Genomic DNA, 25,418 nt, shown 5'->3' on the forward strand with positions numbered 1-25,418 from the left:
AAATCAGCACTTTGAATTGTGCCCAGCAATGGACTAGCAGCCAGTGGAGCTGTTGCTACAAGGGAGTTGTATGCTCCTTGTAGCCAGCTCCGGTTAACAGCCTGGGTGCAGCTCTTTGGGCCATCTCAAGTTTCTGAGCACTTTTCAAAGGCAGCCCCACAAAGAGCACATTACAGTAATCCAGATAGGATGGAACCAAGGCATGTGCCACCGTGGCCAAATCAGATGTCTCCAGAAATGGGCGCAGTTGGCGCACAAGTTTTAGGTGTGTTTTATCTAAGGGAGAGGCACTGTGAGATAGTCTGCCCACTTAATTTGCCCACATGTTAGGTATATTACAATCAGTATGGAGATACTATCTTAACTTTGCTGAGTTTAGAAATAGTTTATTATAATCACAGAAACAAAATCAGCCAATATAACTTTCCAACTAGTTTAAAAAGATTTTTTTCCTGAATTATTCCTTATCCTTGAGCTAACTTCTGCTTCTAATTTTTATCTTAATATGTGGTATCTAGAGGGATTTCAGAGCAGGTTGGACAAATAGGTCAAATTATAGGAGGGCATGTGTTTATATGTTTTCTTTTTTAGTGGACTGACCAACAAAATAGAAATACTACAATGCTACAGCAAAACATTTTGGATTCCTCTTTCTGTTATTGCTCTGAATGAAGGTATGCTGTAGCCAAAATGACAGCTTTAGAACAGAAAGACTATTGCAAAATAATGTTCCAAAGTAGATGAATGATGCTAGGTATTATTTTCCAGTGCAACCCCTCCAGATGCAGCTGAACTGCAATCCCAGCATTCCTCACCATTAGCTGTGCTGGCTAGGTTTGATAGGAGTTGCAGTTTAGCAACATTTGGAGAGCCACACGAGTTTCAGATCTGTTCTTGTTTGAACCCATGTGGTGTTAGGATGTTGGTTCTGTAATACAGATGCTCCCTCTTGTTTCCAGTGCTCTTGGATCTGATGTTATTTCTATTTGAATAACTGCAAAATCAGAGAAACTGAACTGAAGGGTCTTGGCACTGGTTCTTTTTCTCTGGGCAGAGTCAGGATTGCAGACTTGATGACCTAAATACAGTCAGCCCTCAGCAGCCATGGCTTGAAACATCCATGGCTTGAAAATATTCAAAAACTTCAAAGATTTTACTATGAAAGAAATTAAAGAAATAGAAAACCCCTTTTTAAAGAATATATTAGAGATCTGGGGAAAAAAAAACATAAAGAAAAACTAATGCCTGCTATCTCACCATTAACACCAATTATAATGTTTTTAAAATTCCCAATAAATTTAAAGGAAGAACTAGGGAAAGAGCTAAGAGATAAAGAAATATATAGGATAAAAGAATGGATGAAGATCGTGAAGGAGAAAGAAAAGATAAAGGAGAAATTGCAAAGATTAAAATTAACTTGGTTTAATTGTATTCAATTGGAACAATGGACTAAAAACTGGGAGAGAAAAATTATAGAGTTTAGAGAATATACGGAATTTGAACAATTGATTAGGCAAAGAGACAGAATAGAGGCAAATGAAACTTTGAAAGGTGTTACAAGTGAAATATATAAATTATTATTAAAATATTATGAGAAAGAATAATATCTTAGGATAATATGGGAGGAGGATTTAGCACAAACAATAAATGTTCATGAATTTTGGGGAAATTTGGAATCAACGTCATTTTTAAAAATTATCCATAAGAATAAAGGAGAATTATTATAAAATAATTTGGAGATGGTATTTAATGCCATTAAGGTTAAGCCATATAAACAAGAATTATTCAAGGCTATGTTGGAGGGGGTGCCAAGAAATAGGTACTTATATTCATATGTGATGGGGCTGCAGAATTGTAAAGACATTTTGGCAAATAGTATTTAAAGAAATAAAAGAAATAATAGAAATCGATCTAGAATTTAGTCCTAAGATAACATTATTATCTCTATATGACAAGATTAATTGCACCCAGGCTATAAAGGAATTAATTACAAATTTATTAACAGCAGCAAGATTAATGATAGCAAAAAAGTGGAAAGATCAGGGAGATCTACAAATACAAGATTGGTATTAAGAGATATGGCAGATAGCAATTAATGATAAGTTCACTTTTCATATTAAGGTAAAAAAAGGAATAATGAAGAGAAATGATTTTGAAGCGATATGGAAAATATTTGTACAAAAGACTTTAGCAAAAGAAGAAGGTGTTTTACCCCAGAGGAAGAGTTACAATTTTGGAGGGTAGAGTAATGAGAAGATACTAGGCTCTGGTGATGGGAGCACTTGGGGGAAGGGGAGAAAAATGAAAAAAGAGAAAAGAATTGAAAAATGAATTAGTGATATAATTAATGGTATTGTACCTTTGTGTAACTGAAAAGTGTATAGTGTAAAGAAATGTGAATTAGAGTTAAAGTACTAAAGAATGGTATATCATATATATGTGGAATATTATGTAAAAGTTTTCATATATTATTGTAAGCAGTTATAATACTAATAAAGATTAAATGAATCCTTTTAAAAAATAAAATAATTCAGTTATATAAATGGCAAAAGCAAACCTTGCTTTTGCCATTTTATAGCAGGTACTAGATGGTCCTTGTGGTCTCTTCCAATTCTATGATTCACTATGCCATTTTATTTAATGGTACTTGAACATCCATGGATTTTGGGGTCCTGGAACCAAACCGCAGCAGATACCAAGGGCCCACTGTATGTGTAAGGTCTGTAGTTGTTTTACATGCATGCTAGGACTGCTTAACATGCAGGCAGTGATATGTTTATATTGTATGTAAATAGCCAGCACACACAAATAATGAGTTAGTTATTTAATCAGTAGGAGAACTTAAAAGAATTCTACCAGCTTTTGTTCACACACACCCACCCAATTCTTCTAATCCCTTGTTGGTTGTGTTTTTAATTTCTCACATGGATCTCAGGTCAGTTGCTACAACAGAGCTACACTGTCTTTTCAGCCCCAAGGATCACATGAGATGCACTCTGTTGTTATTATCTACCATCAAGTTGACTTTGACTTATGGCAACTGTATAAATGAGAGACCTGCAAGAGCCCCAGTCATCAGCTGCTCTGTTAGGTCTTGCAAATTCAGGACCATGCCTTTCTTGTTTGAATCAATCCACCTGTAATGTGGTCTTCCTTTTTTCTTATTGTCTTCCACTTTAACAATGTATTGCTTTTAATTCTCTTGTGAGCTATCTTGAGTCTTGTGTTCCGAAAGAAAAGCAGGTTATGCTTTTCTTTCAGAACATATATCTGCTCTGTGTAATGGAAGTTGTTCAAACAGGCAGCACTGTTAGCTAACTCAGACTTCACTCTTCACAACCAGCAATTCCCAGAGTGGCGTGTAAGTTATGATAAAAAGAGGAGCTAGCAAATACCAACATTTTTCACTAGTCCATAGATTTTTTTTTTTCGTTGCAAGCAGCAGAAAAAGAGATCTTCAAGAAGCTTCCTTGTGGGAGGCATGTTACCTTATGGATAAGAATAAAGTTTGAATGATAATCATTATAGGACTTTGCTTGGCTGCTGCTAAATTAAGAGTAAGTACATCAAGATCATCCTTTGCATTAAATACTTTGAAACACAAAATGGATATATGTAGATCAGCTTTTGTATTGTTCAGATCTGCAAGGGTCAGCTTGTATTGTCTCCAAATGCAAGTTAATTTGATTGGGGTTAAATATTCCAAATAGTTTTAAATATATCCAAAAATGTCAATTAGAACTGAATAATTAAACTCTACAATTAATCAGATTAATTTGTTTGATTAATTAATTTTTAAAACTCTTCACAATTCTCCCCACCACCCCCAGTAATCAAAGAGAAATCTTTTTTAAAATAAGAATTTTTTAAAAAACACATTATGTCTAATACAATTCCTTATAAAAAATAATAGAGTATAAGTACCATGTTTCTCTCCTGACTTTTCCTAAATAGTTTGAGGCTTTTCTTCTCTCAGAACTACACTCTTTCCTCCACATTTGCTGGAGTTAGGGGCACAAGATCCCCATGAATGTGGAAAAACTGCAAATAACAAAAACACTATGTTTTTACCTGACAGAATACCTACCTCTCTAGGAATCTCTAAAACAAAACAAACAAACAAGCTTCATTTATATACCGCTTCATACCGCCTAACTGTAAGCTAATTTGCCCCCAACAATCTGGGTACTCATTTTAGCGACCTCGGAAGGATGCAAGACTGAGTCAAGCTTGAGCCCCTTTGCTGGTCTTGAACTCGCAACCTTGTGGTTTTGAGTGAGTGGCTGCAGTACAGGCATTTAACCACTGCACCACCAGGGCTCTAGGTCCTCCGTTGCAATTCTGTGGTCAACATCTTCCAGACACTGACCATAGAATTGCCCTGGAAGAGCTACAAATGCTTAGTGGAGTGTTCTCTCTAGGTCCTTCAGTATGAGTTTTGGTTAAAGTTGACCATAGAGTTGTGCTGGAAGACCTAGATATTCCTAGAGAGAACATATTAATAAAATCCATGAATAACCAAAGCCGCAAAAAACAAAGCCACAAACATGGAGGGATTATTGTATTTCTTCAACTCTTGGTCCTCCCACTTTCTTAAGCTTCTTTACTATTAAAAAATTAATATCCTTGGTAGTGTGTTTTTAATATTGTTACTTAATCACTTCCATCCACACCTTTGTGAACAAGAAGAAAATAACTTTTATTTGCAGAAAAAAACCTATGATGGTATCTCTTATGGTAGTTTATTCTCAAATCTTATGGTTACAACGTGTATATCACTTCACTGGTCACAAATTGACTTTGCTTCAGTTCATTCAACGAATTCATTTACACTTCAACTGTGTTTTAGTTCTTTACACACGCCTCCCACTGAAGCCTTCAAGCTTTGGGTTTAAAGAATAGGATGAGAATCATCGTCCTTGCACCTGCATGACAGTCCTTACCTCTTCCCTCCAAGACAGGAGGAAGTCTGGCAGGTGTGGGCTGTGGGCTGTACTTTCCCCACATCCATTAGTGAGCTAACATTTGCCAGGGAGTAACTTCTGTCACACTTAGCTGAGGCATAATACCCTGATTGTAATATGATGAAATCTGCATATCAGTCATATTAGTGGTCAGTCAAGAAGTAATCATCTGAGCCAGATACAGTTGTAGTGTCCATTTAACAACTGCAACAAAAAATGTGGACTGCTGTCTTTAAATGGCATGGAGGTCGTTCTCAGCAACACCCTAAGTAGATTGCAAGAGAAAGGGGGACACTTTCCTGAACTGATATTAGCTAAGATGTACAGCATTTTAAAAAAGAGAGATGATAGAAGGATCTGGCAGTCCACAGTATACTAGAGAACTATGATTTGTACACAGTGTGTACAAGTTTGTTTGTTTTTTTACTGAAAAGCTGATGCCAGCTATCTTTTTCCCCCAGCAGGTGAATAACCCTTTCCTCCCTGGTACTGTTTTTCAGATGAAGAATTCCCCACAGCTGCTTGCTCTGTGTGATGGCACGTTATATTACAAATACTGGCTATGAATAAATATTTCATTACATTCCTCCTGAGTCTTCTCCTTTCTCATTAGCATCATCTGCTGCCACTATTCCTCCTCCTCCTCCTCCTCCTCCTCCTTTTTTAGATTTTACACCCTGAAAATGTGTGCTGACTTTCTAGTTCAGAACCAGTTTAGTAAGGATGAGCAGAGTTTTCCATTTATTACAAAGAACCGATCAGAACATGCCTTTTCATTCCACACTTTAGATTTTTATCATGAATATAAATTTTGCTAACTTATTGTTTCTCTTTCTAGAACAGATTATTGAAATATTTTTTATTTAAATTAAGATTTAAATTAGATTATTGAGATATTAGGTACTTTCCCAATTCTTTTTGTCGTGAAAATGTGATTGCTTATTTTTAACCTAATGTTACTACCTTTTTTAAAAACTATCCCATATTAATTTTTAGAAACCTTCAGATTTTCTGAAGAAAATGGATACTCAGGTTAAGTTGTGAATCCAAATGTTTTATCTCAGCTGAAGTCTGCCATCAGTTTTGTGTTGATCACCTTCTAATGTAATGTAATCTTATTGTGTCACAGTTTATATCTATATCTTGGCTCCCAGTCAATACTGGAATTGTTCTGATTACTTTGAGAGTCCTTTTACATGTTTATGTTATTACCTTTTCAACAGCTCAGCTACATTTGTGATAATGATGACTTTTTGTATGTCAGTGACTACCTGCATAATAATTGTTGTTATTTCTATCAGGCATTCTGCAGGATGTGATGTGCTCTAGTGACTTTACACAATTTTAGCCATTTTGCTTTAAAAACCTTTTCTATTTCACTGTGTTTGAGACAGTTAGAATTTCTTTTATATAATCAGCAATTAGGATGGCTTCCTTTTTTCTGCCCTCTGCAGGGTGTTGAAAACAAAGCTGATTGTGAGCTAATCTGCATCAGATCTGCCCTTAAAACTGTTTAGGGCTGCTTCTGCACTACAGAAATAATCCAGTTTGACACCACTTTAATTGCCATGGCTCAATGCTGTGGAATTCTGGGATTTTTAGTTTGGTGTGGCACCAGAGCTCTATGACACAGAAGGCTAAATGTCTCACAAAACTACAGTCCCCAGAACTCAATAGCTTTGAGGCATAGTTAAAGTGGTGTCAAACTGGATTATTTCTGCAGTGCAGGTGCAGCCTAGGAAAATTTATGTTATCCATTAGTCTTAAAGATGCTACAAGATCTCTTTGCATACTGATCTGGACTAACATGGATATGTCTTTGAATTCTAGCATCTACCTGTCTCTATGTTCATGTCTGTCTGATTTTGCCCTCTAGTCCCTGTAACTATGATGTACAGGTTGCATCTCGGAGAAAGAGCAATAAGGTAGTTATATGTAATATGTTCAGAGTAAATAAAATGCTTATTTCCTTTATAGCCGTGACAATATTGAGTATGCTTCTTAATTGGGTCTCAAGTAATTATAGTATTGGTTTTAAAGAGAATGAAGAATAAAGAAAACAAAATAATTTTCTATTATAGGAATTGATATAAAGAATTAAAGATACAAACAGTTCGCAGACTGCTTCATGCAAACTGATAAGAAATTGCAAAAAGGCCATATTAAATACTTGTACCAGCTAAACCATATAGCATATTGTTACACAATGATGACTTAAAAGTTGGCCATGCAATGAAATTGAAAATCATCTAGACAAGCAGTAGCTATATAAACATTGATAGTCTTGTATCTCATCTCATTTGATACCTGTCCTCCCTCCATAAGAACCTGCCTTCTTACTGCCTGGTTTGTAGAAGCTTAAAATTAAGAGGCAGTAAAACTAGAGGAGGTTTTGATGGTTGCTTTTAGCAGTGAGTCTTCCTAGTTCAATGTCTTTTTCCAGCCCAAGTCCTCTGTGTAAAGTATACTGCTTACTACTAATACATGAATCTGTGAATCCCTTTCCCTCCATTTGGCACATGTTTGTTTGGGATGCTGTGCTTACTCTGCCATTGGAAAGCACCTCTGCTACTACATTTTTTGTCTTCATTAAGTCCAACTGAATACATAGAATTGTTAATCAGATCATGACAGTGCTACTCCACTTTCATAATTGCTTTCACAGTGAAAGCAATTCCATGGGTTGTGGAACTGAAGGTTTTCTGGGCTGAAGAATGGAGGATTTTTATGTATACAGTATATTGAAATCTTGATTTTACAGAGCATGAATGAAGCCAGAGATAACTGCAGTGCAGTCCATCATGAGGAAAGCAGTGGTTATATTGACATAGGAGAGCCAGAATACTGTAATGACTTGAGCATTGGACTGTGACTGGAGACTAGGGTTTGAATCCCAATCAGCCACAGAACCAACTGGGACAACAAAGAGTTGCCAGCCACATCCTTGGTACAGAGCAAGCAATGAAAGTTACAATGTTGCTAATTAATTTTCAGTTCTTTTTCTGTCTGTTTTTTAGTGTTTCTTTTCTAGAGTAAAGTTTAAGATATACAAATCTTTCCTAAGATTCCTTTCAAATCTTCTTCTTCTTGAATAATAAGAAAAAACAAATATACAAATTAGACAATTAATGCTGTTAGAGAAATAAGCAAAAGCTGCCCAATATTCTGTATTTTTGTAAAGCAGCCTGTTTACCAAACAATTGGGTTGGACAAATACAAAAGGGTTTTGTGGGATGCATCAGCCATCAAAGAACTCTAGAGGGCCCCACCACTCTTGCTTTTTACCCCCTGTGCCCCCTATGCTCCCAGGATTTGGAGGTCAAAAATGTTTTTTCACTCCATTGCAGCACCAACTTCACTAATCTATTTCAGGCCTACATGGGCAAATTTTACAAACAGCAAGTGACCAGCTGGTCATTTCTTGTTTGCACAGAGACCTATCTCCCCCCCCCCCCCGGGGCAGAAAAAAAGGCAATAGTATCTCCCCAATCATTAGAGTCATTGTTGATCTTTTTTAAGTGGAAATTTGGGGATACCTCAAAATTGAGGAATGGGGCAGGATCCAAAAAAAACACCACTGGTTACATTGGGTCTTGTGTGGCCCCATGATTCACACATTCCCCACACTTGTTATATGGGATGATACAAGATAAATTACTGGATATATGACACTCCAAAATCATTTGGTGGCATTACCTGGGCTCAAAATACAGATAATGCTTAAATGCAGATAGATTCTGCTGGCGTCCCCCCCCCCCTTCTTTCACAAAATGCAGGGATTGAAACCATTTCTTTCCTTTCCAGTAGGTTTTTGTTATTATTGGCCTGGTACATACGGGCCCTCTGTCACGTGCTAGGGTTGCCTCGGGGCGGAGCGCCCATACGCCCCACAACCCTAGCACGTGATGAGAGCGTAATAATGGTGGTGCCCTGTATATGGTGCCACACAGGGCTTATGTAACGAGTGCACCAGTGGCACATTTGTTACACCGCCCTTGCAGCATAAAAAGAACCCGCTTTTTGCGGGTTCTTTTTCCACTGGAGGGAAGCCATGCGGTTTGGCGGCTGCGGCTTCCCTCCGGCAGAAAAACAGGTGCTGGAAGGCTGCTGTTTTTTGACAGTCTGTACCATGCCATTATTTGGCTGAAAATCATTGACTTCCCCCATTTTACTCTGTTTTTACCTTGCATGAGCAATGATTTGATTGTCTTTCTCATCTCCAGACAGGTGGGAAAGGCAGTTGAAGTCTCAATGTTAGCCAACGAATTACCAAATGGGAAAGAGATTAAGAGTCCCTTTCCCAATATAAGGCTTATGTGCAAGACTGCACACTTAATTTCTTTCCTTGCAACGTATATGAAAAATCAATGCTTACACCATTTGTCTCCTTAAATTATTGCAGCTGCAAAAATGGCGCTTTGAAGTCAACAACTGTGTTTCTCTCTAAATTTATATATTGTGTTTCACCATAGTTTATTAGTCAGCAGAAACTTCTTCTCTAGAGACTAGGTAATCCTTTATTCTTTTGTGAGATGAAAAAAGAGGGAACACAAATAGAACTCATGCTTTACAGATTTTAGGTACTAACAATACAACCCAAACGATCACCTTGTTAATGTACTTCCTCTTCTATATCCATTCATTGAAAGTATAATCACTGAAGACCAGGCAATTTATCATTAATAAAGAAGCCTGTTTGAAGTGACAATTTTCTATTTAATGTGAAATCTTCCCCTTTCTAGAACTTCACTTTAGTGAAGGCCCCTTTCCACCATTAAAAACTAGGTTCAGGTTCTATGTACATTTACTAGGAAGTAAGCACATCACACCCAGTAACATCTGAGCAAAGATTAGTTATCCTGTACTGCACCTTTTGCATTGAGTTGTCCATCCATGGAACATTTTATAGCTCCTCTATTTTAAAATTGACATAAGATAGGGCTTCAATAAAACCTTGAGAATGAAGCAAAGAAAAAGATTCTGCATGCTCTTTAAATTTCTGAATACATTTCAGCTGGCATCATGTTAGGAGGTTACAATGACATTAGCTGGCCTGACTACCTCCTAACCCCTTAGTATTCATATTTACAATGGTGACTCTGTTGTCACAACCATAAAAGCTTTCCAAACCCAACTTAAAATCCAGACAGCTGTACTAAGAGATGGAGTTCTGCAGCACTGGCAAGCTGGGAGCAAAAGGAGGATGCCTCCAGTACCCTTTTGCCAAAGAGCTGTGGTGTGACACATAGCAGGACCCTCCAGGGACTTCATTATGGCTCATTGGCAGAATGGGACTGGACGCGTCATCTTCCAGTGCCTTGCTCAACCATGCTGCAGAATTCGCCCCTCAGCATAACTGCCTTGATTTTAAGATAGGTTTGGAGGTTGGATCAGGACACAGAGTGTAACCATGAGCTCATGATTACATAGCCGATGAAAGATTTCAGCCATAATCTTAGTTTAATTTTATCGTTCTTGAATCACTGCTGTGACATATAACATATATGTATCTACACATATAGTGACTTATGTGAATCAAGATGGTATGAGGTACTAATATAAAATAGTACCTCCAAGAATATACACTCATCCCTCCACATTTGTGGCTTTGACTTTTGCAGATTTGATTATTCACAGATTTTATTAATATGTTCTCTCTAGGAATATATAGATCCTCCAGTGTAACTCTGTGGCCAACTTTAACCAAAAAGTCGCACTGAAGGACCTACAGATTCCTAGAGAGAACACTCCACTAGGCATTTGTAGCTCCTCCAGGGCAATTCTATAGTCAGTGTCTGGCAGATGTTGACCACAGAGTTGCACTGGAGGACCTAGAGATTCCTAGAGAGGCATTATTTCATAGTGTTTTTGTTATTTGCGGGTTTTCTACATTCATGGGGGTCCTGTGCCCCTAACTCCAGTGAATGTGGAGGGATAAGTGTAGTATATATGGTATAAGATTGTAACCCAGATATAAGATTAATCAGCTATAATCAGATCAATACAGCAAATATGTTTGGAGGTGTTGTACATGGTTCAGTAAGGTCCCAGCATTAGTTCAAGCATGCAGATGAGCATGCAGGCAACACAGGTATTTGAGGAGCAAACAGTGGTACTGTCTTTCTGAGAGCTGGAACTTCAATGGCCTTAGGAGTACCCAAAATGCTTTCCTTCTGGCAAATGAAAATCATTCAGTGCTGCAATGACAATGGAGATCAAAAACATGGGACACAAATTTTCTCCCTACCCCCACTTCCTGGCCCCAAACCATTATAATTCATGTCAAATCTATATACAGTACATAAATTATAGTTTGGTAAATTTGTACACTTCTTCAACCAATTAGGACAGATTAATGTGATTATAACTTATGTTTCATGGTACATTCAATATTCATGTAAGGTTTCAGTCCAATTATTCTGTGCTTGTGTTTGTGTGTTTTGAAAAGGGGAGGGGAGAGCATGTGAAATCAGAGGCAAACCAGCTACTTTAGACGCGTGTCAGTCTTGGCAAATAAAATATACATTTTATTATTTTTATTATAAAGTAGTTAACTGAAGGTGCAAATTTCTCCTAAATTTACACTTAACTTGCATAATGGATATTTTTGTAAGCAGTATTTCAGATATAATATTGTTAAAAGTGGTGGTATCTGTGCTGCACAAGGTGTTTTCTCCCTACTTAACTTGCTCAGACTTTCTCCTTCCTAAGGGCACAGTGCAAGGTATAGAAAGTTAACCTTGTTCCTAAAGTGTTTTAGACATCCCTTTGCATAGCTGTACATAGGAACATATACGAAGCAAAATAGAATAATTAAAATCTCCATAAGCACGTAGCTGTAAATTTTAGGTTGTTTTTATGTAACAACGTGGGAATCAAGGCAGCTCCCAATAAGATAAAAAATTTCTTCAGGGAATGTCATCTAGAGGATCTCATACAGTCCATCTTTCTGAATTCAGCCCCACTTTATTGAGGAAGGAATGGTAACAGAATATAGTAAATTCCCAACCAAGTATTCTTTTTAGCAGTTAGCATAGATTTGTTCCTACCTGAAAATAAAAGAGCATGTGAATATTGTTCAAAAGTGAACAGTCTCTCTATTGCATTTGGTTTTGTGCATTTTTTTTACACTCCTACCCCAGTATTTTTCATGTTATAGCGCCATACATACACACCGATCATAAATTACAGTCAGTTTCTTTTACTTTTACTTTGTTGTTGTTATTGCTGTTGTTGTTGTTGTTGCTGTTGCGTGTCTTCAAGTCATTTCTAACCTATGGCAGCCCTAAAAGGTGAACTTAAAATGGAATTTTTTGGCATGATTTTTTTGGGGGGGGTTGCCTTTCTCTTCCTGTGAAGTTGAGAGAGTGTGACTTGCCAACGATCACCCAATAGGTTTCCATGGCAGAGTGGGGATTCAAAACCTGGAATCCGAAGTCATAGCCCAATGCTCAAACCACTACAACAAACTGTCTCTGGCCATAACCGTACAGGGAGCGATTCTGGAAACTGTGCTCTTATGACAATCAGTGTGATGTAGTGGGACCTAGCTTTTTCTGCTTTTGTCCCCCACTTTCCAGTTTTCTTTTTTTTTTTTTTCCCCCCCTTCAGTATGCAATCTGTCTTCATTTTATTTTCTTGTTCCATTTCTATCTTTATTCTCTTCCCCCATATCACTGGAAATACTGTACTGTTTGTTTTAGCTTCTGTAACTGTACATTTCAGAGTATTTGCTTTGAATTTCCAGTATCATCTTTAAAGTATTCTTTACTTCCTATTTTCTTGTAAATGTAGTATACTCTTAAACACACACACACCATATTAACTATTGGCCTGTTTATAATCAAGTGGAGTTGTTTTGAAGCTGCTCCTGATGTTTTGAAAAATAACGACTTTAATTGCCATATAAATTTGAGCCTGGCATTTTTTCCCTGGCAAGGATTGCCAGTATTGCTTTGAGTTTGTTACACACTGTATATTGTTTTTCATATCCACAGTCGTCACAAATTGTATAGCACTGCTCTGATCATAACTAAATTTGATTTCTTTGTGCCATTCAATCACACTTGTAACTTGAGTTTTGTCCTGTTCCTGATTCATGTTTTTCCTTTTTGTTCAATATTCAAAATTTGCTATAGACAGTTGGTTCTGTAAAATGTTCCCAAAAACAGATACCTAGTTTGATCTTGTTATCTGTCCATCTTACCTAAGTCATTTCTAAAATCTGCACTATACATACAAAACCTGAAATCCTTTCCAACTAAAATTTCCAAGTGGAGCACGTATATGCTAGCACTACCCATAAATATTAACAGCATGTGCATTATTCAGTCCCCGCATTTTAAAAAAAGTGAATTCATATTAGAGTGTGCAGTCATCTTGGCTTCTTGACCTCATTCTTGATTTATTTTAAATTCATTCATCACGTGGTTTTGCTGTTGCTTTCCATTGTCTAGAATTACAATGTTGTGCAATCATGGTTCTGTAGGTAGGTTATTAATGTCCCTGTGCATTACCAATGTGACAGTTTATTTTTCCCTGAACAGCTGGCTGTAAGTAGATACTATACATAATACAGTATACATTCAACTGCATGTTTTGGAAGCAAAGTTGTGGTACTACCTGGAGCCAACTTGCACCAGGTTTTTGTTTTTTTTAACTTAATTCAACTATAATTGACTTCCAGGAGATTAACATTTTGGAGAAGCTCAAATACTGAGTCATATTGTTATTTCCTTTATAGCTTTAGAATGTAAAGTATGGCAATTTTTTGCCACCCTTTTTTCCCTCAGAAATCAGCTAACGACAGCCAAACGTCTTAAAAACATAGTGTGATGAAGGATACTACATCACATTTGAATGTCATAAAAACACTTTGTGTACTACTTTAGTAACATTTTATTCCTTCAGTTGGGAGGAATGTTAGAAGTCTTCAAGTTCCCATTAATGCAGAAAGGTCAGCTGGAAAATACTGGTTTTAAAAAAATATGGACATTAAAGCCATATTTCAAACTAAATACTCATCTGTTTTAAGCCATGATTGGTCACTTTCTTCTACAGGATGGGTGGCTTGGTTTATTTTTTTTTAAACTGAAAAACCTGCTCCCAGACAGCAACTTTTTCTTCACAATAGTTGTTTAGAACATTCTGTATTCCCAGAGTCCAGTTGTTCACTTTATTAATGGCATTCTCCTAAAATCTTAGTGAATAGTAAACTGTTTGGATTTTCTGGTTTTTAAATAACTGGTCATCCTATTCCTGCACTTGAAAATGCATATTATCAGGACAGTACACTTACTTGGATACCAGACTGGATAGTATTAGATAATGAGAGATTATTAATGTTAGAAGGATTCAGTTTGCTCTTTGGATGGCATGTATACTTTTAGTATGGAAAAGGTAAAAGTCCAAAGGAATTCAAAAACATTACATAAGGAAATCCTCATTGAGAAATTAGATGATTAAAAAAAAAAAGAAATTTTATATGAGGATGCCAAGTTGGATTTCTCCTTAAGAAGCTTTTCAGGTAAAATGGAAATCCTTAGTCATCCTTAGCCTAAGTCAGGGGTAGGCAACCTGCGGCCCGTGGGCCAGATGTGGCCCGGCAAGGCCTTGGGATCGGCCCCAGCCCAGTCCTGCCACCGATTGCCGCCAGGGCCTTTGGGGGGCAATTGTCTATAGAAGCCTAAGAAACATGCATTTACATTAACATGTTTTTAAAAATCAGCAAATTTTTTCGCATGTCCTCCATTTTTTAAAAAAAAGTGTCTTCCATTTGAAAATTTTGTCCTACATTTGTCCTGGTTTATTTATATATTTAATTTTTTTTTTCATTTTTTAATTTTTAATTTTTTGGCTTCGGCCCCCCAGTTGTCTGAGGGACAGCAACCCGGCCCCCCGGCTCAAAAAAGTTGCCTACCCCTGGCCTAAGGAAATCCTTAGACTAACGTTTAAAGATATCTTAGGTAGTCTGCACTGGCCAAATAAAGCAGCTTCTAACCACTTTGAAGGTGGGCTGTTTAGATGATGCACAAGACGAAACTGGGTGGAAGGTGAAACAAAGTACTGTTCTATGGCTAAAAACTGGAGCAAAACGAAACAGGGATGCTCCAACTCAGACCAGAAAATGTGCTTCATCACACTGGCATATAAACAACCCGGCCACCAGTACAGGAATGTAGCAACATACACAAACCAGACAGTCCAACAGGTGAGCATGGGGTGAAGGGAGATGAAGGAAGCATGTGTGGGGGCCTCCATAGTGGTACTTTGCCAGTGTATCACTTGGCATATCAATGCACTGTACAGGCAGTGCATCACACATGCAACAGTGCGACCGATCATACGAACAGGCATCCAATGGGATGGCATCTGGGCAGGAAGAGGAAAGTAATTGGAGGTCATACGTGGTGTTGGTGAGATGGTGCACATGCATGGTGAGGAGATGACAAAAAACAACCACCACACAACATGGCTTGAAGCCACATGGTGCGGACAGTGCATGGTTGTTTGGCCCATCTTGGAACCAGGCCATATAGTGTGGCTTTGACCTGCTTTCAGAAAACCCAGGATTGAGCTGCTTTTTCTTGCTTGTCTGCTGTGTGGCCTTGAGTAAAAGATTTTTAAAAATATTTAAAAATTAACATTGGTTGCCCTATACACAACTAAAAAAAGATACAAAATGGAATTAAATTTGAAATGATTTGAGAATGAGAGAAATGATGGATAAAATTCTTATCAATTTAAAAAAACAAAACTTAACCTAAAAAGTATAGATTATTGGTAACAAGATAGAGGGAACAAGAATTAAATTCAAGATACAATGTAAAAATTGGCTTTAGATATAGGAGAAGAAATTGATCTTGAAAGCGGATATATTCTAACAACAGCAACAACAACAAAACAAAACCAAGATACGATTTGCCAAGACCTGAAAGAAAATTACTTTAAAATGGCTCGGCATTGGTATTTGACACCTTTAAAAATGTCAAAAGATTTATAAATCAGATGAAAGCAAATGTTGGAAGTGTCAACAAATGACTGGTTCTTGGTTCCACTTGTGGTGGACTTGTCCTAAAATGGGGTGAAAATTAGAGGAAAATACACATAATAAGTAAGGTATAAAAATTAAATTCCAAATGAAAATGAGTAACAAGATATATAAAAACAATGAAAAGAAACATTGGAAAGTATTCTTATATATAGTAACTAAAGCCGGACTATTATTGGCCCAAAAATGGAAAACAACTTCCAGCAGTAGAAAAATGGCTGTTTAAGTCAGTGTACATGATCAAATTAGACAAATTAGGAAGTTGGCTGAACCACAAAGCAACAGAGGGGAGGGAGAACTGGTCTCAGTTGTGGAATTTTGTCGAAACGGGGAAAAAATAACAGGGCTAAAGCTATGAAGTAAAGGACAGATAACATGTGATATTCATATCACTAAATTTTCTAAGTAGTATACTGAAGAGACATCAAAATAACAAAAATGTGTATCAAATCAGAAGTCAAAAATAGAGGAAATTGAGTCCTATGCAATCAGATGAATGAAGGGAAATTTGTATAGATGTATGGATGTTTGTTTGTTTGATGGACATTTGTAATATTTTATGTGATTTTAAAATAATAAAAGATAATTATTTTTAAAAAGTTAAAGAGTTCATCATATGTTATGTGGTAACAGTCACAAGGCTGATACAGTTGGCCCATTATTATTATTATTATTATTATTATTATTAACCTTTATTTACACAGCGCTGTACATGCAATCTTTTTAGTTAGACAGTTCCCTGCCCTCCGGCTTACAATCTAAAAAGACATGACACAGAAGGAGAAGGGAGTGGTGGAGGGAGAGGGTAAGAGGTCCAGCAGTTCCTCTCTACCTCCGAGGCCTGGACCAAGGCAGATGGACTGGAGGGAGGGCTTGGCTTCATGATGGAAGGTTAATCTTCATCCAGGGAAAATACATACTCTCAAGTAGGATAATACATATACAATACATAGCAATACAGGAAATGGTTTGATAAACAGGCACTAAAAGAACATCAGATGGTAAGTGACAATTATGCAATGCCCGGGAAGGCTTCTCTGAACAGGATGGTTTTCAACTCCTTCTTATCAGTAGTCTCCCACACAGATGGCAAAAACTGTGGGACCTCACATCCTGCAGTATTTAATGTGTGTGTGGGGGGGGGGGGGAGGGTTCATGCACACACATCCATTGAAGTCAGTGGGGCTTGCCATCCGCAGATGCTCATATCCACGGATAACAAGCCCACAGATGGGGCAGGCATACTGTACATGCAAAATATTGCATGTGTATTGCTTACTTTACTGTTTGGTTTTAGTCTCCAACTGGAAGAATAAAATACTGTTTTTAGAAAAGGTAAAATTGTTTCCAATTATTGTTCTTAAACCGATGGATTTGTATGAGAAATTTTGCTATGTGTATTCATTGTATAGTGACTAATTTTTAATATATTATAATGCAGGACTTGCCTTACCCCAGATACTTACCACCTAATTCGATTACCATAAAATAATCACTTTTGAGGAACGGGGGATGAGAAATCATAAGGCCCGGGAGGCTGGTTGACTAGTTGGCTTATTCATTGGGCAGGTGAGTTAGTGGACACTTGGAAATTTGTGGTGGTGGGAAGGCTTGATAAGAGAAATACTGAGAAACAGTGGAGTTTGTATGTATACCCCTACTACATCACGACCATTCAGATTCAAAACTGCCAGAGTTTCTATCATGTGCTCTCTGTTGCCTGACAGCAACATTTAAATGAATATGCTTAGATAGCTGTTTAATATAGACTTTATTCTTCCTTCATTAAATATTTGTTGGATAAAAGTGCAGTAAGAAGTAAAGTCTGTGTTTCTAGATGCCTTTACAAAGACAATTTTATTATACAGACTTTTATTGATTTAACACAAATAGTACCTCCTTTTATATATTCTCTAAAGGAAAGTGAGAGGTTTGGCACACATCTTGTTGAAGAATTTTGATCATGTAATAGAAGAAATAATAAATAGCCAAGTATTTGTTTCTGCCCTCAGGAACAGCTTGAAAGTAATAAGTTATAATCAACTAGTTACTTGTATTGCCTCCTTTCAACCATAACAACATCACAGTTGTAGCTTAAGAAGGCATAACTTTACTTGTTTTTTTTTAATGACTTCTATAGCCTCAGTAAATCATGTTTTCTACTATGGTCAGCAAGTTGTCTTACTCAGTTCCTGTTTAGGTGAGTAGTGGGGGGGGGGCTGTGTGTAAGCAAGTAAAGACCTGCCACCCAGAGCCTGTGAAAGGGTAGTATTATTCTCCAGAATTAGTTGTAACTAACTGGTAATGGATTTGAGTTGGCTCAGCTGGGAGCTGTGGATAACATTCAGTGGTGTGTCATTTTCTATTTTTTGTCTGTCTCATAGTAGATTATTGCTCTTGCCTTGTTGCCTTGTGTTATGGTTTGTTTGTGTGCTTATTTTTACCTCATTGGGTGGATATTGCAGTTCGAGAAATGCATGCTATAAATCTCTGAGTTTTGAGTTTCTGTCTTGCATGTTTGAGCAGATGCAGTTGTACCAGAGGGCTTGGCTGATTAGCTTAGGTAGTGAGTTCTAGAGCATGGAGTCATGACAGGATGTGTAATGATCGGTGGATTTTTAGTATAGCTTAAATGTCCATTGCATACCTGAGCAGATGTGTGAAAAAAATGAAACTTGTTGTTTGGATTGTTCCAGGTTCGGGTTGATGGAAGACAAAGCTGTTGAATTTACATATCTAGTCTGTTTCAGAATTAAGGAATTTTGTGACTTTGGGTAAAGATAAACAGTACTTAAGCTTCTCTGTGTAATATGAACCTTAGATTTTATGTTTCTCACAAAAAGGAAAACACCAGCTTTCTGAAAATGAAAAACCAGCTCACCATGTACAGTATGGGATAATTACTAGAGCCTGCTTGATTGCATTGTAGACCTCAAGGCAGTACACAGTGCATATTGGTACATGCAAGAAGAGCCATTGAAAGCACAGTGCTTAGCTGGTACTGGCATTTGCCAAAACTTCAAAGTATCGGGGCATGTTATTAAAGGCACTCTGCTTGGAGGACTTTCGTGTTTTTATAAGCCTATCCTGTACTTCAGTGGCCTATTTTCTTAAAATCCAATCTCTTGCTTATGGATAGATACCACAACTTTCAGTTTTGAATAACAGAAAGCAATATTTTATTTCATCTTAACAATGATGATGATGATGATGATGATGATGATGATGATGATGATGATGATGATAATCTTATACCCCACTCTTCAGCCAAAAGGCTATCAGAGCGGCTTACAAATTGTTACTTGGACATTTCCCTGCCCTCAGGTTTACAATCTAAAGAGACAAGACACAAAAGGAGAAGGGAATGGCAGTGGGGAAGGGGAAAAGTCCAGCAGATCTTCTCTCTCTCTGATGCCTGGACCATGGCAGATGGACTGGAGGGAGGGCCCTTCTTCTTACTTATCTTAGGCCTGAAACAGGTGGGCCAAGCGCCGGTTCTGGGCTGCATTCTTTGCATTTACACACCACATGCCCCACTTCTTTGCAGAAGAACCAGGCCAAAAAGCAGTGGTAAAACTAATCGAACCCTTCCAACATCCTGGATCCTGCTAGATCAGACCAAAATCTTTGTATTCCAAAATCTTCCTTTCAACAAAGGCCAACTTTTTCACAAAGATGTCATGAAGGTTAGCCTTCTCTGCTGTAGATATCTCCCAGCAAGTGGTGTTCCAAAGTATACTGTCTCTGAGGATGACTGGTTCTATTAGTTTCTTGTTGAAGGTGGGCAAGGGTAGATTATATAAAATTATCCAGGTGCATAAAGATAACAGATACATTCATTTATATTTATTTATTAATTTAATTTGTATTCCACCTTTCTCCTGTTGTGGGACCCAACAACACAACACTTTAAATACACAATATAAATGAAAGTCCATAATCCAAAAGTTAAAATACAGATCATAAGACATATGCTGTTAACATAAGGAGATACAGCCCTGTTACAGACTGCCAAAATAAAGCTGCTTCAGGTCTCTTTGGAGGTATGCTGTTTAAATGATGCATGCATTTTAAGAATCCGGAAGCTGCACCAAAGCTGCACTCCAGTGCTTAGAAATGGAGTGTGGCTTTGGCGTGACCTCCGGACTCTTAGGACCCATGCATCATTTAAATAGCATACCTCCAAAGAGAGCTGAAGCAGCTTTAATTTGGCAGTCTGTAACAGGCCACAGTCTTTCAAATAGTCTGGATTCAAGCCAGCACTTCAATTCTGCCTGGAAATGGACCAGTAGCCAGTGTAACTATTTCAACAGAGAGGGGTTACATGATCCCTATACCCAGCCCCAGTCAGCCGCATGGCCACAGCATTTTGGACCCACTGAATTTTCCAAACAATTTCCAAAGGCAGCTCTACATAGAGGATGTTACAGTAGTCCAAACGGGGTGTAATCAAGGCATGTCTCATTGTAGCTAGATCTGATTTCTCAAGAAACGAGTGAGCTGGTGCACTAGTTTTAAGTGTGCAAATGCACTCCTGGACACAACTGAAACCTGGGCTTCCAGCACCACCCCAAGGACAGTATATTTCAGGGGGATGTGACCCCATCCAGCACAAGCTTAATTCCCTATTCCCTGATCTGCCAATGAAATGATAAATTTAATACAGTGGGCTCTATTCCTGGGCTTGCCATCCATGGATTTGAGTGTGGCCAAATGCACATGCTCATCCTAGGAAGAACAAGACTGAGGTCCTACATTTTTTTGCTATCCGTGGGAGGGGGTTGAATGGATTCCCTGGATAACAAGGGACAGCTGTATTTCTGATCTTTTAAATACAGTGAGCCTGCCATCTTGACTAAATCTGTTGCAGATCATCCCATCTTGTCAATGGCAACGTGTGCCTGCAGGTGCACTGACATGAGCATGTGCATATTGCTGCCCATTGATTAATATGGCCTTGAGCTCGCATGTTTTTCCCCATCCATGGTGGGGCCTGCTGGAACTAAACTCCCATGGGTGGGAAGAGCTCACTGTATTTTACTTTGTTGTTGCTGTAGCAATGAATACTACAGAATGTCACTGATAATAACTTCTGATATACCTCTTCCCGTTCCCTTGCTGTGGCAGCTTGACAGCCATTTTCCCATACCTACCCCTATTCCAAAATGGTCTCCCAACAGCTGCATTTCTGGGTGGTTGCAACCAATGTTTTTTTGGTTGTCATGGTATTTTGACATTGGCCTGTTTTCCATGGTAATCGGGATTTTATGTGCTAAACTAATAATAAAGTTGATATCAAAGCAACTTTGAAACTTTTCACAGGTACATCAACCTTTATGGAAGCATTGACAACGAATGGTACCAACATTCAGACATCTGTAACAGGAGTAACAGCCAGCAAACGAAGATTTATTGATGAAAGGAGGGACCAGCCTTTTGACAAAAGGCTACGATTCAGTGTGAGGCAAACAGAAAGTGCTTATCGGTATAGAGACATTGTTGTCAGGAAGCAAGATGGCTTCACACACATTTTATTGTCAACGAAATCGTCGGAGAACAATTCATTAAATCCTGAGGTTAGAACCATTTGGTTACTTGTGATTGAGGAAGTGTTTGTGTTGCTGCTGCTAGCATTATGGATTATTTATGCAATGCTGTCAGTTTGAGAAGGCAATTTACAGTGGCCCATAAGCAAAAAGACAGATCCTGTCTGGTTTTTCTATCTAAATTTGAAACAGTGCTTAGAAGACATACTTTTTAAAACTACAGTGCCCAGAATTCTCTAGCCATGTTAGTTGGGGTTTGGAGGATGGAACTTTAGTCCAAAGAGTAACTTTTCTCAATTCTCACCTAAAATTGGAAAAGACAGATTAGGATTAATTTGAATAAACACGTAATGCGTTTAATAATGCATTTTATTAAATTCAGTAATGCATTTAATGCTGGAAAAATTTGGTGAGGGATTTGAGGGAAGGCTCAGGTGTACCATCCTATGTATTTTCAGGAGAAAATGTTTTAGGCTTAAAAATCAGCAAGGAAAAATGAATGTCTGGATTTGGAAATATCAGAAGTGGCTGAAAGTGCTGGAATTGTGGAAGTAAAGATCATAGGCCAAAAGAATATGAAAGGTATTATTTTTAGCTTTATTATATTTAGTATTCTCTTCATAAGGCTTCATGTTAGATGTAGAGTCTAAATTAGAAAAGAAAAAGAAAAGAAGGACAAAAAGCACATCAGTATTACAAACCGTTAGTTTTCAAAATTAAAACGTAATTCATTTGTTAGTCCTGGGTAGACTCATTGAATCAATGAAATTTACATATCTTGACTCATCAAGTTCTCATTGATTTAACAGTTCTATTGTAATTGGGACTAATCTGAAAATCTAATATTTTAGACATTAAAGTTAATGGAACTGAAATTAACACGAATGGAGATTTTAAACAGTTTTATTTGTTGCTTTTGTGTATCTTTTGGCCTGTTACAGACTGCCAAAATAAAGCTGCTTCGGGTCTCTTTGGAGGTATGCTATTTAAATGATGCATGGGTCCTAAGAGGTCGCGCCAAAGCCACACTCCATTCCTAAGCACTGGAGTGCAGCTTTGATGCAGCTTCCTGATTCTTAGGATGCATGCATCATTTAAACAGCATACCTCCAAAGAGACCTGAAGCAGCTTTATTTTGGCAGTCTGTAACAGGTCATATTTTTTGTTCTCCATTTTAATAATTTGTAAGGTGTCATTTATGCTAACAATTAAGACTTTCACTCTGTCCTCAAAATGAATCTTAAGAATTCCCCAATCTTACACACATTTACCTAGCAGTCAAGTCCAGTGGCTTTCTCCAGAGTAAAATGCAAAGGTTTGTGCTGTTGATGTTCAGGATGTTTTCCTTTCTGGATGAAAAAGGGAACTTGGAAATGAATTTTATCCTAAATTTAGATTTTTTCTGGACTGGTTGCATATGCCACCTGCTGTTCAGACCACAGAAATGCTGTGTGAATGCAAAATCCTTGAATACAGTGTTCTGCAATGTTCTATTTTCATGTGTTTAATATGTCTTAATTCCAGGTAATGAAAGAAGTCCAAAGTGCACTGAGCACAGCAGCAGCTGATGACAGTAAACTTGTACTCCTCAGTGCAGTTGGCAGTGTTTTCTGCTGTGGCCTTGACTTCATTTATTTTATTCGACGTTTGACAGATGATAGAAAAAGGGAAAGTACTAAGATGGCAGATGCTATTAGGTTTGTTCATTTATTTTTGTAACTTTGCATAATGAAATGTGAGCTCAGGAAGCCATATCCTTTATGCAATAACTAGTTGAATTATCAGCTGTGATATCAAAACTGATAATTCTGCTCACATTTGGAACAGTGATATTAAATTAAATGGTCAATATGGAGATGTTGTAAAAGTTTCCTTATTCTTTTTGAGAACCATTACAGATTTATCAAAAGAAAATAGGCACAGGTTGAGGCTCCCTTACCTGAAATGCTTGATTTCCATTTTTTTGGGATTATTATTATTATGGATTTTGTAATATTTACATATACATAATGAGAGATCTTGGAGGTGAGACCCAAGTCTAAACATGAAATTCATTTATATTTCATATACACCGTATATACATAGCCTGAAGGTAATTTTATACACAATATTTTTAATAATTTTGTGCATGAAACAAAGGTTGTGTACAGTGAAACATCAGAAAGCAAAGGTGTCACTATCTCAGCCACCCAGGAAAAATGTTTTGGAGTATTTCAGAATTCTGAATAAGGGAGTCTCAACCTGTGTCTCAAAAGAATCTATGCTTTTAATACTTGGATCAGCAGTGCACCTTTCAGGCAGTTTTGTAAATTCTGGAGAGTGTTAAAATTCTAAAACTTCCAGTTTGATTATTATGAATTTTTTATTCCCCTAATATAGAGGAGATCAACTCAAGGGCAGTTAACAACAATAACAGGAAGCAAGATTTCCAGAAGGCAGATTCTATAGACTATTTTAAAACTGCCCCTGTGTTAAAAGATGTCAGGATTGATCCCTCTCCCCCAAAAATTATGCATTATGACTTTGCTTTTCAGAAGTTGTTTTTTGCTTTTAATAGATAACAGACATGACAGCAAAATTGTAGGGGGTTGTTGTAAAAATGCATTGTACTTTGGTCCCTTGTGTTCTCTGTTTCTTCACAAGGGGAGGGAATTTGAAACTATGTCTTCTGAAGACCAGAGTTCATCCTATTCCTTTAACTTTAAAATTAAATTCAGTAGATGGTATAAAAATCTGTTGCTTAAAGGAGAACATTATTATAATTAATTATATATTTTCAGGTGAATTGCCTTCTTTATTAGTTCTTGTATTTATTTGTAGTATAAAATATATTTGTCATTGTAAATGCATTGCTTGTTAAACCAACAGTTATTTTCCTCTGAACAAATTGTATCTTCACTTATTTTATATCTGCATAAATACATTTTTCTCCCAAGTTACATAAATCAAAAACATAATTCCTGTATCCACTTTGATCTTCTTTAGCGGATGAAAATATTCACACAACGAACGAAATTAAATATTTTGCCTGTAGAGACCAACCATCGCCCGTAGACCCCTTTTCAATAGCACTTTTAAGATTGTAACAATATTTACCCTGTTGAGGAAAGACAAATGAAAACATTTGATGACTTCAGATTCTGAAGTCAATTATCATGGGATTTCTCTTCTCCTGCCAAAATGGTTGTGGAAAGTGAGAAAAATAAATACAAAAGAAGATTTGCTTAAAAAAAAGTAGGGACTATTTTTAATGGAGTATGTTATGCCACTGGAACCTCGCCAGTGGCTACAACTGTTTTCCTTGGAGGCTCTCCAGGGACCAGCAGTTGGTTTCTTGTGAACTGCACCAGTCCATGGACCACCACTTTGAATAGCACTGATCTAATAAACAATGCATGTTGGAAGTGTAACCAACATCATGCTGTTTTTTGTTAATATATTTTGGCAATGACTATTAATTGTTCAGTTTCAGAATCAGGTATTGACCATGTAAGCGTCAAGATGTAAGATTCCTTTTGGCCATTCATATAATATTTTATATTTAAAGAGTTTGGATCCAAAATTGTTGATTAATCTGCCTGGTGCTGTAACAGAGTTACACAGTTTTTCATGGATGGAGAGTCTCCATTTAACAAACTAGTACAGTTTGAGTGTCCCTTATCCAAAGTGCTTGGGACCAGAAGTTTTTGGTTTTGGTTTTGATTTTGCTATATTATTATTATTATTGTTATTATTATTATTATTTCTTTGTATTTTGGAATACAGTGGTACCCCGGGATATGAATTGATCGCGTTACGAAATTTCCGGGGTACGAAAAAGTTAGCTTGGAAAAAACTGTTCCGGGTAACGAAAGATTT

The 25,418-nt window shown here is 37.3% G+C and overlaps 1 protein-coding gene across 2 annotated transcripts in view; it reads left to right on the top strand.

The window, feature by feature from the left end:
- Window positions 1-25,418, top strand: part of CDYL (chromodomain Y like) — a 172,618-nt gene that overhangs the window by 128,868 nt on the left and 18,332 nt on the right. The window contains exons 1-3 of one of the 2 annotated variants that reach the window (XM_042462465.1): window positions 17,564-17,583; window positions 21,337-21,590; window positions 23,085-23,257. In XM_042462465.1, coding sequence (XP_042318399.1) covers window positions 21,351-21,590; window positions 23,085-23,257 — 413 coding nt within the window. In that variant the 5' untranslated portion in view covers window positions 17,564-17,583; window positions 21,337-21,350. Of the gene's footprint in view, window positions 1-17,563; window positions 17,584-21,336; window positions 21,591-23,084; window positions 23,258-25,418 lie in introns of those variants that run through there. The other variant, XM_042462464.1, reaches the window with a different exon arrangement.

This window comes from Sceloporus undulatus, chromosome 4 (assembly GCF_019175285.1).
Source record: "Sceloporus undulatus isolate JIND9_A2432 ecotype Alabama chromosome 4, SceUnd_v1.1, whole genome shotgun sequence".
Classification (NCBI taxonomy): Eukaryota; Metazoa; Chordata; class Lepidosauria; order Squamata; family Phrynosomatidae; genus Sceloporus; species Sceloporus undulatus.